The sequence below is a fragment of the Coccomyxa subellipsoidea genome (genome assembly GCF_000258705.1).
Source record: "Coccomyxa subellipsoidea C-169, whole genome shotgun sequence".
NCBI classification, from domain to species: domain Eukaryota; kingdom Viridiplantae; phylum Chlorophyta; class Trebouxiophyceae; family Coccomyxaceae; genus Coccomyxa; species Coccomyxa subellipsoidea.
Genome location: NW_005178031.1, coordinates 1,746,160 through 1,761,100, shown reverse-complemented (window position 1 = coordinate 1,761,100; position 14,941 = coordinate 1,746,160). Strand labels below are relative to the sequence as shown.

General features: G+C 52.8%; 4 protein-coding genes across 4 annotated transcripts; 1 reads left to right on the top strand and 3 right to left on the bottom strand.

Annotated features, from left to right (window-relative positions):
- Window positions 1–217: 217 nt before the first annotated feature.
- COCSUDRAFT_24798 (acetate--CoA ligase) lies at window positions 218–5,414 on the top strand. The gene is made up of 14 exons (XM_005646162.1): window positions 218–387; window positions 657–843; window positions 957–1,055; window positions 1,248–1,397; window positions 1,675–1,878; window positions 2,214–2,385; window positions 2,494–2,588; window positions 2,850–2,999; window positions 3,291–3,475; window positions 3,676–3,830; window positions 4,102–4,262; window positions 4,571–4,676; window positions 4,763–4,823; window positions 4,963–5,414. Exons 1-14 carry the CDS (start codon window positions 293–295, stop codon window positions 5,042–5,044), a joined length of 1,902 nt encoding a protein of 633 aa, XP_005646219.1. The 5' UTR covers window positions 218–292; the 3' UTR covers window positions 5,045–5,414.
- Window positions 5,415–5,580: 166 nt separating this feature from the next.
- COCSUDRAFT_54065 (DUF602-domain-containing protein) lies at window positions 5,581–7,411 on the bottom strand (the record flags this gene model as incomplete). Its single annotated transcript, XM_005646161.1, has 6 exons — window positions 7,241–7,411; window positions 6,957–7,139; window positions 6,634–6,855; window positions 6,383–6,544; window positions 5,963–6,193; window positions 5,581–5,763 (listed from the first exon to the last, which is right to left on the bottom strand). The coding sequence occupies exons 1-6, from the start codon at window positions 7,367–7,369 to the stop codon at window positions 5,581–5,583; spliced, it is 1,110 nt and encodes a 369-aa protein (XP_005646218.1). The 5' UTR covers window positions 7,370–7,411.
- A 670-nt stretch (window positions 7,412–8,081) lies between these two features.
- Window positions 8,082–11,709, bottom strand: COCSUDRAFT_37406 (arginyl-tRNA synthetase; the record flags this gene model as incomplete). The annotated part of the gene is made up of 12 exons (XM_005646160.1): window positions 8,082–8,192; window positions 8,336–8,470; window positions 8,618–8,771; window positions 8,931–9,124; window positions 9,415–9,603; window positions 9,770–9,874; window positions 10,012–10,179; window positions 10,343–10,552; window positions 10,787–10,924; window positions 11,102–11,266; window positions 11,367–11,539; window positions 11,661–11,709. The coding sequence occupies 12 exons, from the start codon at window positions 11,707–11,709 to the stop codon at window positions 8,082–8,084; spliced, it is 1,791 nt and encodes a 596-aa protein (XP_005646217.1).
- Window positions 11,710–13,362: 1,653 nt separating this feature from the next.
- On the bottom strand, window positions 13,363–14,689 carry COCSUDRAFT_56867 (SOUL-domain-containing protein; the record flags this gene model as incomplete). Its single annotated transcript, XM_005646159.1, has 6 exons — window positions 13,363–13,503; window positions 13,678–13,710; window positions 13,823–13,972; window positions 14,120–14,228; window positions 14,306–14,414; window positions 14,506–14,689. 6 exons carry the CDS (start codon window positions 14,687–14,689, stop codon window positions 13,363–13,365), a joined length of 726 nt encoding a protein of 241 aa, XP_005646216.1.
- Between the last annotated feature and the right edge of the window lie 252 nt (window positions 14,690–14,941).

The window sequence follows — 14,941 nt, the reverse complement described above, 5'->3', positions numbered from 1 at the left end:
AGGCAGACTGCCCGTGGGTAACTATTTACGGAGTCTACCTGGCAATAGCGGTGTTCCATACGTGCTTCGAGCGAAAGGTTCACTTTTCCGTTTTTCTGGAATTGATCACGTTTCTAACCGGCATTTGTACAGGCAAAAGAAGACAACTTTGCGTGTAAAACCGACCATGACGGAGGCTCTGAACAATGACGTGTTCCATGACCACAAAGAGGCCATTAAGGCACAAAATTTTCCACCGCCTGCTAGCTTGTCCAAGGATGCTCACGTATCTTCCAGAGAACAATACGATAAAATGTACCAGCAATCTATTGATGATCCTGACGCTTTCTGGGGGAACATTGCCAAGTCATTCTTCTGGAAAAAAGAATGGCAGATTCCTGTAAGAAGGTGAGTGGACTCCAGATCTGGGTCGTCTCTGTTGTATTTCCTGACATTCACTGAATACAAATGTTATATGTCAATGAGCAAGGCCAGTTCGCAGAGTGTAACCTTGGAAAATCACCCAAGGCAGCAGCACCTCAAGTCCAAGCGGAGCTTAGGCCAGAAAGTATCTCTGGATATCAGTATACCAAGGGAACCTGGGGTATGAAGTTCTCCGTGTCAGGAGGAACTCTGCAACAGTGCAAGCTGACTCGAGCTCTCCTGACCCTGCCCAGGTACAATTTCGACGTTCGGAAGGGGCCGGTGAAGATTGAGTGGTTTGTCGGGGCGGAGACAAACATCACGTACAATGCGCTGGACAGACATGTCGAGGCCGGGAATGGGGACCGCGTGGCATTCTACTGGGAGGGCAACGACCTCAACGAGCAAACTGTCACCACCTACAAGGAGCTCCTGGATCAGGCAAGCTAGGCGACGGTTGTGCCTCGGAGTGTGCTGCGCCGGAGGATGTCTCGGAATGCAGCTATTGCCTTGTAACATGCCAAAGCACCTAAATACTGCTGGGGTGTCTCCAGGTCTCTCAGCTGGCCAATTACCTGAAGAGCGTAGGCGTCAAGAAGGGGAGTGACGTCACCATCTACATGCCCATGATCCCCGAGCTTCCTGCCGCCATGGTGCGCTTAGCAGACCCTGCTGCTGTTCTCACTTGACAATGTCAAGCTGATATGGGTGTTTATTTCAGTGAATTGCTGCTGCCACTCGCCAAGCAGAAAGAAGATCCCCGAAGGGGCCCTGCAAACTCTGGTCTGCCAGGGGGATCCTGCAATTTGTTTCACAGCTTCAATGGCCTGTTTTTATTACTGCAGCTTGCATGCGCCCGCATCGGCGCAGTGCACTCAGTGGTGTTTGCGGGGTTCTCTGCGGAGTCCTTGGCCGGCCGCATCCTGGACTCCAAGCCCAGCGTCGTGCTCACCGCCTCAGCCGTCAAGCGTGGCGCCAAACCCATCAACCTGAAGGTGAACCACTTGTCCCAGTGGAGCTGTTCTGACACTGCAACTTATCCTCTTGCGCATGTGGATCATTCCTTGGTGAGTGCACAATAGGAGGTGTCTTGTATGTCACCAGCATTGCAGAAACACCGTGAGGCAGACCTTTCTCCCCACTCGGCGCTCGCCGTCGCACTGCCTTGTATGTCTTGCGTATCTCTTCTCTGAACAGTTGGTCATGGACAGTCCTGGTGTGGCTCTGATGTGAGTCACACAGCTGGAATGAGTGCTGTGTGTCTGGATGCAGGGCATCGTGGACGATGCGCTGAAGAAGGTGGAGGAACAGAGCCACAGCGTGAAGACGGTGTTGGTGTATGACCACAAGCTGGCGGCCCAGCGCGAGAGCGTCCCCTTTGTGGAGGGCCGCGATGTGTGGTGGCAGGACGCCGTCGCGCAGCACCCCACCCAGTGTGACATTGAGTGGATGGGCGCCGAGGATCCCCTGTTCAAGGTGGGCATCGGTCCTGTTGAACTGCTCCACACTGCGTTATTCACACCAACGGTTTCCAGCAGAGGTTTACGGCACCGTTTCTTGTCTTTACCAGCAGGCAAATGGTCACCGCAGGTCACAGCTGGCGCTTCTGGTTCTGCTTGGCCCAGGTTGTAATTATGTTGTTGAGGTTATTACTATTCAAAAACACATCAATTGGTATAGCAGTGTGCTGCTAGTGACACTGCTGTTGCATGCCTGCATGAGCTGGATTGGGCTGTCTTGTCAGCTGGCACAGAGAAATCAGAGTCAATGCAGTGCCTTGTGGTGTGAGGCAAATGGTGGTGTTTGTGCAGCTGTATACGAGCGGGTCGACAGGGAAGCCCAAGGGAGTGGAGCACACCACGGGCGGCTACATGGTGGGGGCTGCCACCACGTTCAAATACGTGTTTGATTACCGACCAGACGACATCTACTGGTGCACGGCCGACTGTGGCTGGATCACTGGCCACTCTTACGTAACTTACGGTGCGCCTCATCGTACTGACTGCACCCTCAATGCATATTCATAAATGATCATGCATATATCTAAGTCTGACCAGCGTCGAGCCTACCCACCCGCCAATTTTACTGCAGGGCCCATGATCAATGGTGCAAGCCAGGTCCTTTTCGAGGGCGTGCCCACCCACCCAGACGCAGGGCGTGCTTGGGACATCATCGACAAGTACAAGGTATGCTGCCTGCCACCATGCGCTACTGACACACCAAAGTCATGCCGCATCCAAACTCTCCGCGTTGCTTGTATGTTGAAGTCGCCTGGCCACTCCAGGCCATGTCAAAGCTGACTGATGTGTGTAGATCACCTTATTGTGCACACCTCCCATAGTGCAGTGATCTCCAGGCAACTTACAGTGCTGGCTAATGTGTGCAGGTCACACCAATATACATGTCTTGTACTTGCAGGGCGATTTAGCGTCGGCTGGTGTGTGCAGGTGACGCTGGTGTACACAGCGCCGACGGCCATCCGGGCACTGCAGTCGTTCGGCAACGAGTGGGTGACCAAGCACTCTCGCGCGTCGCTGCGCATCCTGGGCACCGTCGGCGAGCCCATCAACCCAGAGGCCTGGAAGTGGTACCACGAGGTGCGCTCCTTTGCCCCGCTGCACAACCGCAACTTATCTGGAGGCTTCCCGGCAGGGAGTGAGCAGCTCCACTGGAGCTCCGTTTGGTTCTGGCATGCATTGCAGCAGTCGTATCATTTGACCATCAATGGCTTCTTTTAGAACTGTAGGGTCACCAGTTCTGCAAGGCTTGAAGTGGTGTTGTTTTATTGCAATATATCCACTAGAGCATTTGGAACGCCCGACCAATAAAAAGACTGCACTAGACAAGACGGATGTGCTCCCGTTTGACATATGTCATGGTGTGCACAGGTGGTGGGCGACGGACGCTGCCCGATCGTGGACACGTGGTGGCAGACGGAGACGGGCGCGCACATGATCACGCCGCTGCCGGGCGCCACCACGCTCAAGCCCGGGTCGGCCACGCTGCCCTTCTTCGGAGTGGAGCCCGCCATCCTCAATGAGAAGGGCGAGGAGATCCAGGGCAAGGGCGAGGGGTGCGCTCTCTCTTATACTTCTGCAAAGCAATGCCCACAAGTACCACTCAATTATTTTTTGCTGGATCAAGGCTGAAGTATGGCTGCAAAATATGGTCAGATTTGTGAGAGTCCTGTACACTGCTCTGCAGCCCGTGCTTTGCGGTACAGTAACTCTCAATGTGAGGGAAATCTGAATCCTACGGTGACCGTGATTGCAGGTACCTGGTGATAAAGCAGGCGTGGCCGAGCTGCATGCGTACGCTGAGCGGCGACCACGAGCGCTTTGAGACGACCTACTTCAAGGTCTATCCCGGCTACTACTTCACCGGCGACGGCTGCAGGCGCGACGACGACGGCTACTACTGGCTCATTGGTGCGGCGCCCCAACCACAGCAAGGTCCCTAACAATTTCTTAAGCTGGGCACCCCCCAGCATGCCATTTCTTGGCGACTCCCTGTATTGGCAGCACGCACCTCCAAACATGTCTTGGCCGTTCGGCTTGTAAAAAGCAGGTAAGAATTCAGGCACAGCCTTTGGCTGCATATTTTTGGAGCATATTGTCTTGGCCATTTGTCTTGGGGAGCAGTGCAAATGAGACACAAGTACAAGGTTTGGAACAAATTGTTTCTGTGCTTGTATTGCAGGTCGCGTGGACGATGTGATCAACGTGTCAGGGCACAGGATCGGCACGGCGGAGGTGGAGGGTGCGCTGACTCAGCACCCGCGCTGTGCAGAGGCGGCTGTGGTCCCCGTGGAGCACCCCATCAAGGGGCAGGGCATCTACGCATTCGTCACCCTCATGGTGGTGCGTGCTACATCCGCCCATCTCCCCTTTGGCAAACATATGCAGGGGGATCGAAATAAAGAAATTGGTATGCAGACATCAAGGCAGAGCGAGTTCCAGTACACAGGAGAAAGGAGTGCATCGCAAGTGCATGTCATGCAATAACAATACAATGATCCCCCGGCCCAGGAGCACTAATTGACCACAATGCATACATGCATATAAGTGTGGCTGCATAGTTAGATATAGATCCCCCTGACATATGATCAATCCCTTTATGAGCGCCCCAGCCACTGTCATGGGACACTCACTGCTCTGATGTGATGCAGGGCACCGAGTACCCTCCGCCCTCAGAGCTGAAGAAGGAGCTGATCGCTGTGGTGCGCGATGTGATTGGGCCCATCGCCACTCCGGATGTCATCCACTGGGCACCAGGTGGGTGTGGTAATTTGGATTGGCTGCATGTGCCGAGTGACAAATTGCTCCGTTGCAGCTCCTGATTGGCTGTGTCTGCAATGCAGGGCTGCCCAAGACGCGGTCTGGGAAGATCATGCGGCGCATCCTGCGCAAGATCGCCAGCAAGTGAGCATCCCACTTCCCATTTTCCTATACCACGCATGCTGCCTGATTCAATTAGAAGCATTCAATCGTCCCTGGCAGCATCTGGTATCTTGAGATTGTACTGGGCTGTCTTGAGTGTTGTGTGTGCTTGCTTGTGCAGGGAAGAGGACCAGCTCGGGGACACAAGCACGCTTGCTGACCCTTCTGTTGTGCAGACCTTATTAGAACTGCGCGGTCAATGAGAGATACGTCTTTGGAATGGGTGGTTTGCACATTCAATATGCAGATTGCCTTGTCGCACTCTTCAGATCTTTTGAGAGGGTGTGCCGCCAACAAATGTGTCCAGACGTCTGGCTACGACGTTGTACTTCCTCGTTGGGGATGTGCTGTTGCAACCTCCATTCAGAGCTATTGGTGGAAAATTGTTCTGCAAGTGAGATGCAAGGGCCTGCTGCTAGGATGGGCAGTGCCTGCGTGATGCTGACTGATGTAGTACTATAGTTCCACGACACTGCGAGATCTGAGACCCACACTATTTCATTTGGATCTTTCAAGATCCACAATGTCATGTTACACTGTTTCTGTTGCTACTTGTAAATATCGGATGAATGATGACACAGGCCGGCCATTTGATATCTTAAATAATCAACTAATTGCACAGCGCCTTCTCGATGCAAAAACGGTACAAGCAGCGCTTACAAAATGTGTAGCAAGCGTATATGGATATGTGTTGAAAGTGGATGATGATGAGTAAGAAAGTAGAGCTGCTACGAGAACTTCATGCCAGGCCGCGCGAGCTGAGAGCACGACAGGCATATGTCTCCTTCTCCTCTGGACGACTTGATGTGAAAATTGAGGCCCACACTTGTTTTGATGCAAGCTTGGGCGCGCTCTCTGTTGCCTTGAATTTCTTGACCTGTGCCTTCTCATCCCCAAGGCTGCCCACCTCTGCGTCGTTGCGCTTGCTGCCAGCAGACACACCTACAGCACCATCAAGAATCATTGTAAAGAGTACTGCGGATGATGTTGCCTGCTTATCTCTGATAACTTTTCTGTCATTCCAAATGCAACAATCTGTCTCCTCTGCAGGTCTGCATTATGAACAGCAGCAGGAGAAAACAATCCTTGCAAGATGTGCCAGCAATACCTGGAGCGTCTACTTTCTCCGCGAGTTTTTCCGAGCCAGCAACCGCCACTCCTGCCCCGTTCTCCTCCACCGCTGCTGCCGCCACCTTGCCGGCCTTCTTCTTCTCCTTCTTGGCCCTGGCGGCCGCGCGGGCGAGCAACATCTGCTCGCGCAGATGCTGCACCTCCTCAGGAGTGCCATTCAGCGGCAGCACATCCTCTGTCGCCCATTTGCCTCCCACCAGCTCCTCAACCGCCGATGGCACCTGTGGCAACACGCTCACTTTATGCGCTCACTCAGTGGGAGGACAAGGTCGTCCAGATTCCCTCAGTGAATGCATCCAAATCCTCGGCTGAATTAGCATCTTCACCAGAGATAGCATGGATGAAGCCCTGCTGGAGAAAGTGACCCCTTTGATAGAATGCTGTCTGGGAACAAAGCGGAGGTACATCACCTCTTTCAGTGCCTTCTCACTGATGACGTGCCCGGTATTCCTCAAGGCAGAAAACCGACAGCGGCCATTCATCTGCAGGCCTGTCAGCGGGCAAGAAAAGTCCGCCACATTGTTCATCTGGAAGTTGCCTGCCGATGCGCCGTTGGCCTTCTTTGCAACGTCCTGGTGCAACATAGAGACCAAGTCAGACCCATGTACCGTCAATGATCTCTGTTTGCATGCGTCTTGACAGCCTTAAAGTTGTAAATTACCTCATTGGACTGCGAGCTGGGCTCCAGCTTGAGATCAATGAGGTGCCGTAGGCCACTGATATGCGCCAGTGAAGGTGGCAGAGATTTTGAGATCAGCGCTGCCACGACGGCGCTCTTGTTATAGAGACTGCCCATCTCATCTGCACACACCGGAGGAGACAAGCGTTCCCCTGACAATCTGCACGTTGTCCAGCGGGCCAACTTCTCCTCTTCAGGGTTGATCTGCAGGAGAAAGAAGTTTAGCTAAGTACTTGCCAAGGGAGCCATAATGTATCAGCCTGCACCACTAGGACATCAGGTGCCCTTGGCCTGCACATATATACCTTGTCTGGCTTTTTTTGCGCATACATCTCCAGGAAGCTGGACCGTGACTCTGCGCCCGTGGAGCCACCATCACCTCCTCCGCCACGTGCACGCACTGCGACGTTGACTTGGGATCCAGGAAGAATTCCACAGAAAGCTAGCCTTGCGCCATCTGGGCACACACGCCCGTTGTGCACGACCCTCTGTCCACAGCACAAAAGAAGTAAGCATATGCACACTTGTATAGAGAGCAGCAGAGAAAACCCAATCTCCCAAAGACGAGCATTAAGGATAGTGCATTCACCAGATCGGAGGCCAGTGTGGCTGAATCAGAGCCAACCACCCTCTCCTTCAAGGCAGAGACAGTATCCCATCCCTGGTAATCTAGTCTCACAGTTCCCACACTCCCTCCACACCTTGCGTGAATGTCCATTTCACTCCCCAACAATATACGTCAAGCACGCTGTTACATGATATGATATGAGATGAAATTGGCAGGAGCAAAGTTCAGGCAATCACCGAGACCCGTGATTACGTCACCAGCGGTGAGGTGGCTTTCCTCCCAACTTGAAGAGTTTCTCCAAAAAGAAATGAACAAGAAGAGACGAAAGGCAAAATGTCTTCTGATGTCAACAGGTGGGAGGAAGCATGCAAGCATTCTATTGATTCCATGGGCGCATGCAACGCATGAATGAGATCTGCTTTGCCTCTTATAAGAAAGAGGCGCCACTAGGCACTAGTGTACTGCCAGGCCGAGCCGCGCAGCAGCACCGTGCTGTGACTGCAATGTGCGCTCATTTGTGCTTGCCCCGGGAATGGATCAAGCAGAGACTGCGCTCTCAAGCAGGACGACCAATCACAGCAGGCAGGCCCTGTACAACTTGTACAGTACAAGGTGTCCGAGTCGGCATTGCATTACCAGTCTTGCTGATTACAAAGCACAACAAAGAATACAGCGAGACTGCAGTGGTACTCCAAAATTCCCAACAGCCTCAGGCTGCCAGTTCTGGGTCCGACAGCCACTGACAGCTGTCACAGCAGAAATGATAGAAGACAAACGACATAGCATTTGTGCAGTTTCAAAGACAGCGATCAATGGAAATCACAAGAGCTCCGTGAAGGGCGGTGCCACTCAGTGGGCGCCATTAGATGCGGTACAGGGGCTTGATGCCGAGCAGCTGGAAGCACTGCCGCATGATCATGGCAGTCGCCTCGCACAGCAGCAGCCGCGAGTCCTCCTCCTTCTCTCCCAAGACCTGCAACATCACATGCTTGTCAGAAAGTGCTGCACAGCCCTGGAAGGATTTTCTAGCTGCGAATGACCACCACAAAATTGTCTGCAGGAACCCATGCATCATGCCAAATTTGACAGGATTGGTTTGGAGGCTCCGCCTCTTACCTTGCATCCCACGTAGAAGGTGTTGAAGTAGTTAGACAGCTCGTAGACATACTCGGTGATCCGATTAGGTGCCAGCTCGACCAGTGTGTCCTCCAACATCTCTGTGAAGCGCACTATGTGCAGCGCCAGCGCCCTCTGCACTCACACACCCAGTTGAACTTTAATATCTACAGTAAAACAATACCATTCTTGAAGCCATAACTAACAATTGTATACTGCTCGAAACCGGGTTGCTGCGCTTTGAGATTCTGCAGAGTTCTGGGATGCTGCATAGGCTCGCACCTCAGAAGCATGGTCCAAGGAGATGTGGGCAGTCTGCGCCACCTCCTTGATATCCTTGTTGGATTTACGGATGATGCCAGCAATCCGTGCATGTGCGTACAGCATGTAGACAGCTGTGTTCCCCTTCAGGTCCAGCATCTCATCAAAGTTGAACCTGCGCCATGAGCATTTTAACCTGCTGACCAGAGCTCGAAACTCACAGTAGCATTAAAAACTAATGATGCAGCCAAAATTAGTGACTCTCCACAATGCACTACTAAGGAGGACAGCTGGACATGTGAAGCCAGTGTGGCTTGTAGTTGGCAGAGCTCACTTGTAGTTGGTGGCGCGGTTGTTCTTCAGGTCGGCATACTTCACAGCGCCGTAGCCCATGACTGAGGATATGTTTTCCATCTCCTCTGCGCTGAGTTCCTCGCCCCCCCTCTCTATTGTGGTCTCCTGCCGCTCCTTGATGGACGCCGCACACCGCGCCTTGGCCTCATCCAGCAGCTCCACTAGCCGCACCGCCTGTTGCACCGTTTGAATTTTCTCTCAAACCAGAGTAGACAGTTGTGCGGTGGAAAATTTCCCCTAAATACAGAGTAGACAGTTGTGCGCAAAACATGAATCGTGAGTGGGTTGAGCAGGCTTGCCTGCTTCAGCATACCACAAAATACAGTACATGATGCATGCATGCCTTCCACTTTTCATGTGAGGAGCTCTCAGGTAAAGGAAATTGGTGATGTATCTTGTGTGACGTTTTAGCGGTCAACAGGCTGATGGTGTGATGCAAGGCTGGTTGGGGTGAGTGGACGTACGGCGCCGGAGTCACGGGTACGGATCCGTTTGCCGTCCTGGCCGAGCACGAGGCCGAAGCCAACGTGGTCGATGCGCGGTGGATTTTTGGCGGGGATGATGCCGGCGCGCTTGCCCGCGCCAAACACCAGCTTGAAGTGCCCCGACTGGCCCTCGTCCGTCACATAAATCAGCCACTCGGCCTTCTCATCCTGTCCCCACCGTCAACCCAAAATCAAGTGCTGCTTGCATGCCCAGTCTCTTCCAAATGCAGCAACAGCTCATATGCTGTTTGAGCATGTCATCGCATTTGATGTACAGAATATTATGGGAATGCAGGACACTGTGGGAGAGTCAAATTGGATGCGAAGCCCTCACATGGATCCGCTGAGCCAGGGTGGCCATGTCGGTGGTCCCATAGCCGTAGCCGCCATCTGATTTCCGGATCATGAGGGGTGTCTTCAGACCCTCCACAGTGATGACCTGTGTGGTGCAGTATGTAGATAAGCAAACCATCGCACAGCAATTGAACACCTTGCCTATTCATCAATAATTGATCGTTGCAAATTTTGGGGGCAGGTGCAAGAGTCCAGGGCTGTGGCTGTTGGAAGAAAGGGCACCTTGGCGCCCTCGCTCTCCTCGGCAATCCCCCGCTCTATGAGCTCCTCCACAAGAGGTGTAAGCCGCGGGTTGTACCATGACTCCCCCCGCCACAAGATGTGGACGTCCAGTCGATGGTAGATGGCGTCAAACTCGTTGCGGCTGGCCTCGCAGATCCGCTTCCATGTCTGCGCCCCACCCAGCACAAGGTCATCTTTTTGCAAAATCCAGGCTGCAGTGAAGAGGAGATCAACCACCACAGGCCATGACACAATTGCATTGCATGCTGGGACTTCCAAGGAAATGCAAAAGATGAGATTAGGAGAGCAGTTGGAGGACCAAAGAGCCTGCCTCTAGGAACTCTGGGTCGCCGGACTGCAGCCGGGTGACAGCCTCGCGCGCCCGCGCTTTGAAGTCCTCCTCAGCGTCAAAGCGCGCCTTGGAGGCCTTGTACAGCGTCTGCAGGTCCGACACCTCCTCTGTGGTGGTGCCCTGGAGCCCGCCCGGCCGCGTCTCTGCGATGTGCTGTATGAGCATGCCAAATTGCGTGCCCCAGTCGCCCTGCCCATGCCAGCGCTCACCTCAATGCACATCAACCTGCCATGACCAGTCATGTGAGTGGAGAGCAAGTGGGCTATTTACAGGCGAGCCTTGCAGGAACAAAATTTCCCTCAATCAATGCTATACAGGCGCTTGAGGCTGCTCACTGGTTTGATGATCACCATGAGCATAACCATCGTCAGGGTGTCAGAACAGAAGTCCAAACCAGCATCAGCCAATGAGTATGCAGCGCACCACATGGTTGATACGCAGTGTGTCGACGCCGCAGAACTCCAGCGTGCGCGCGATGGTGTCTCCGATAATGGTGGATCGCAGGTGGCCCACATGCATCTCCTTGGCCACATTGGGTGATGAGAAATCCACCACTGCGCGCTTGTACGGCAGCGACGGGGCCCATGTGCCAGCACCCTTGAACTCACGGGCAATGAGCCACAATCAGTGCCGCCATGAGGTTTTGGGCAGACACATGAGGACCGTCTGTGGATGGATGAAAGAGATGAGGAATGCATTCCAAGTGTGACAGACAGAGCAGTCAGCAGGTGCAATCACCTGTTTGACCAGGATCTGAATGCGCTCGCTGAGCCATGCAGAGCTCAGCTTGATGTTGATGAAACCGGGGCCAGCCAAAGTCGGCGTGCCATCTATGGCTGTGGTGTCCGGCAGCGCATTGAGAATAGCAGTAGCAACTTCCCGAGGATTCTTTGGAGCGCCCTCCTGCTGACGGAGACAGTCACAACTCAGCTATCAACCCGCAATGGAGAAAAATCTCCTGAGTACTAGCACCACGCCTATTAATGTGCAAGTAGGAGCTTGCCTTGCCCTTCATGCGGCCAAACAGGGCCATGGCATTGTTGCACTGGTAGTCTCCATGATCGCGGTTGTTGGTGGCAGCCACAGCTGGCTGAATGTCAACATTGGGGAAGGCTGTCCGCAGAGCAGTGCTAAAGACACCGGCCAGGTCAGTCCGGACCGAAGGGACACGCTTTGCTGCAGCCTCAAGATAGCGGCCATCTGCATGAGAACAGACCCTCCGTGAATTGCTAACATGACAGAGCTTTGCATCAAATAGCCATTAGAAGGCACCATCAGAATGGAACCGTCAGTGCACCTGTGGAGGTGAATTGGCCCAGAGTCTGCGCAGGTGCAGCCGATGCCATCGATCGCTGAACGGTGGTTTGCTGTGCTATACTAACGGCGGTGATTCTCCGGAAGCTATTGTTATGAGCTGAAGTGCGCCATGCAAGCCACAACCAGACTTAGATCCAGGGAATTACTATGAAGTTTTTTTAGGTGAAGAGGCCACATCGATCCCCAGATAGGTAGCGAACGCATCCATATTTTGTATAAGAACAATAGTGGACGTACTCGTGGGATAAATTGCGGGCGTGATAGCAACCTTTTTACGAAGCAGCCAATTCTGACAGAAATCTGCGCCATAGCTACAGAGATTCAGCATTGCGTACTATCATGTTTGATTCCAACTGCGCAAAAATAATCAACAAAAGGCTTGATTGCTTGATGAGAGTTCTACAGTACCTGAATGCTTGCAGTTCACACGCATGCCTCGACTTCCCGGAGCGTCTTTTGCTTAAAAAGCAACAAGGATCACTGTCAATTTCATTCCGTTGTGATGGGTTTCCTCAACTTCAGCTTCAACACTAAGATTTCTAAGCCTTCAGCACTTCTGGTCCTGGTGACCGCAACATGGTGACCGCAACAGCAGAAGCTGGGTTGATCTGCCCAGACAAGGGCATTGGGCTCAGGCTCAGGTTGCGGGCAGGACCCCCTGGCGGCACCGCCACAAAGACCCCTGATTTTTTTTCTCAAATGGTAATCATCCCATGAACATGTACCCTGCAGGACATCATGCTTCTCTGTTTCATGGACACTGGCCAGCGCCGCTGACACCGCCACAGGCCTGGCCGGCCACACTGTACAGTACACATGTCACATCATGTCTCTCAGTCACACCGTGTTCAATGAAATTAGTGAGACACAGCTGAGACTCTGCAGAGACACAGTGCTGTGCCAGCCTTTGCGCGTCCAAGCACCGAACCTTTTTGTATGCGCTGTACAGCATCCTGCTGTGATGGCCATGCATGATTCTCGATTTGAGCAGCATGGAGGCGCGGCCCCGGGCCCGGGCCTCACTACGGCGGGCCGCCTTACCTCTCTGGGAATGCTTCATGTCATGTGACATTAATTTAGAGTGCATGTTGCAAGATGATGGCAACTGTGCTTTAATCAGAAAAAATAGATAGTGCTTTCTGCCAATTCATGATAAGACCAATTTGTTGGTGTCCCTTCAGCGCACCCTGTTCACCAGCTGAAGCATGCCAGCCTGAAATTACATGCAATTGATTTACAATCACACCGGTGGTACTGACCTCACCAACTCCAAGTGATCATGAAAGCAACTCGCATCGACTGCAGAGACTTAATTTGCCTTTGCCTTGCAGAGCGGCAATAACTACCCCAAACCATGAACACATCAGGAGAACATGATGGTTGTAATCACAGCATAAAACACTTCAGCAATGCCTTCAAGGCTTCTCATGCAAAGCTATATCTCAGTGTCATGGAATAGCAAAGCATTCTGCGCTTCAGCAAAGCATTCTGCGCTTCAGCTTTTGGATACGTTCAAACACATCAGGGAGTTGGCACCTCATTCAAGGACCTGCTGGTGCCATTTGAGAGCACAACCAGCCAGGATTGCATGATGTCCACAAGATCTGTTGCTGCTACAGGCCAGCCCATTGGCATGATGACTCATTCAGGGAAAAAGCTCTGGCATGCTGACCATTGCTGCCTCAGCCAAGAAGAGCGTTATACAGGGCCCGCAGTTTGGACATCATAGTTCCGTGCTGGTTGCCGTGGTGACCCTTCTTGCAGGCATCGAAGAGAACCTCATTTCTCCGGTGCAGAATCTTTGTGGGAGGGTCGTATACCGCCTGCAATATGCGCATGCGCGGGTAGGTTTAGGAGATGCTTCGATCGGCAGTCAACAGTGAAAAAGGCAGAAATGCATCAGACATAGTATTATCAGCACTATAAATTCACTGGCTGTCATGCATTGCAATTGCAGCGCGCTGCGCCGCCAAAGAGCTTGCATGTGGATCGCGTACCAGCCAGAGGCGCTTGTCGTCAAAGTCGTCGATCTGCGCACACAGAGCCTCGCAATTTGACTGATGCAAAGGTCGCCTCAGGACAGCTGAAAATGACGAACATCTCCAGTTCAGCAGGTCATAACTGATAAGTGTCAGGGCCAACCTTGTCTTTCAGGAGGGCATCTCGCAGCCTGAGACCCTCCTCCAGCGCCTTGCCCTGTGTTGCAAAGCCAGGGAACTCCCTGGCATACCCCCTCTGTTTTGGGATACGGCATATCTTCACCTCGTCAACAGTCGGCGCAGGTGGTTTTCCCTGCAGGTGACCAGACCTCAGCAGCGTCAGGATGCAAGCGCTCAGTGAGCCACAGCCATGCACGTGCAGGTTCGCAGGGTACTTTGAATTAGGCATGATGGAATGCTGCTCAGAACTGAGAGGATTGAAGTCAAATATTAAAGCTACCTGGTAGTCTCCAGGGATCCAAAGAGATACTGTATAGTTCTTGTCCACCACGTCCGTGAATTCCTTGTTTGGATGCATCCTCGTAAAGCTGGGCTGGGTGCGGCTCATCCTGCCAGGAAAAACTTGCACAGTTCTTGAGCTTCTGTATTGCAGGCGGACAACTCAAACTTATGTGCGCCTTCTCACCTGACGTTGTCCTCGTTCCGGCCCAGAAAGTACGCGTACAGTCGAGAGAGCGCCTTGGTGTATGCAATCGTGAAAGGCAGCCCTGTGACATTTGTGGCCACGTAGTCGCCTGGATCGCAGCCGAGACAACCTCAAGCGAGTGCCAAAACACCTTTCGAGATGCAAAAAATCTGGGTACCAATACATCACTTGCATCTCACCATCTTCGTATTCCCTTTCTTCGTAGAGATCCTTCTTGGAAAGGCTGCGGTAAGGAGGCTGCAGTATTTGGGTGAAACTCGTGTCCGCATCCACGGTTGCCTTGTCGCCCACATTTGGCTCTGCAACAGCCGCGCTGAGCCCGAGCAAGAGGGCCACCAGCAGAACACCTACAAATCCCTTCATCGCTGCAAGTTCGTAACGCGCCCTTGAGAAGATGCTGAAAGATTGTCTGCTTGTGTGTGCAATCTGGGATTTCTTGGAAGGGTCGGGAAGGTATATATACTGCGAGACAACATGCAAACAGTGCGGAGTTCAGCTCCAATTTCCCCCACCAATTGACTCCACAAGTGATTAAGCTTGTATCAGTTGCTCATTCTTGAAACTTAGAGGAGACAGTCCTGAAGTTAGCTGCGAGACTGACCGGGTCGTATACTG

Coding starts and splice junctions, on each gene's coding strand:
- COCSUDRAFT_24798 (XM_005646162.1), top strand. CDS start 293: ATGTACCAGCAATCTATTGATGATCCTGACGCTTTCTGGGGGAACATT. Junction 844..956: donor ACAAGGAGCTCCTGGATCAG/GCAAGCTAGGCG, acceptor GGGTGTCTCCAG/GTCTCTCAGCTGGCCAATTA. Junction 2,386..2,493: donor CCACTCTTACGTAACTTACG/GTGCGCCTCATC, acceptor ATTTTACTGCAG/GGCCCATGATCAATGGTGCA.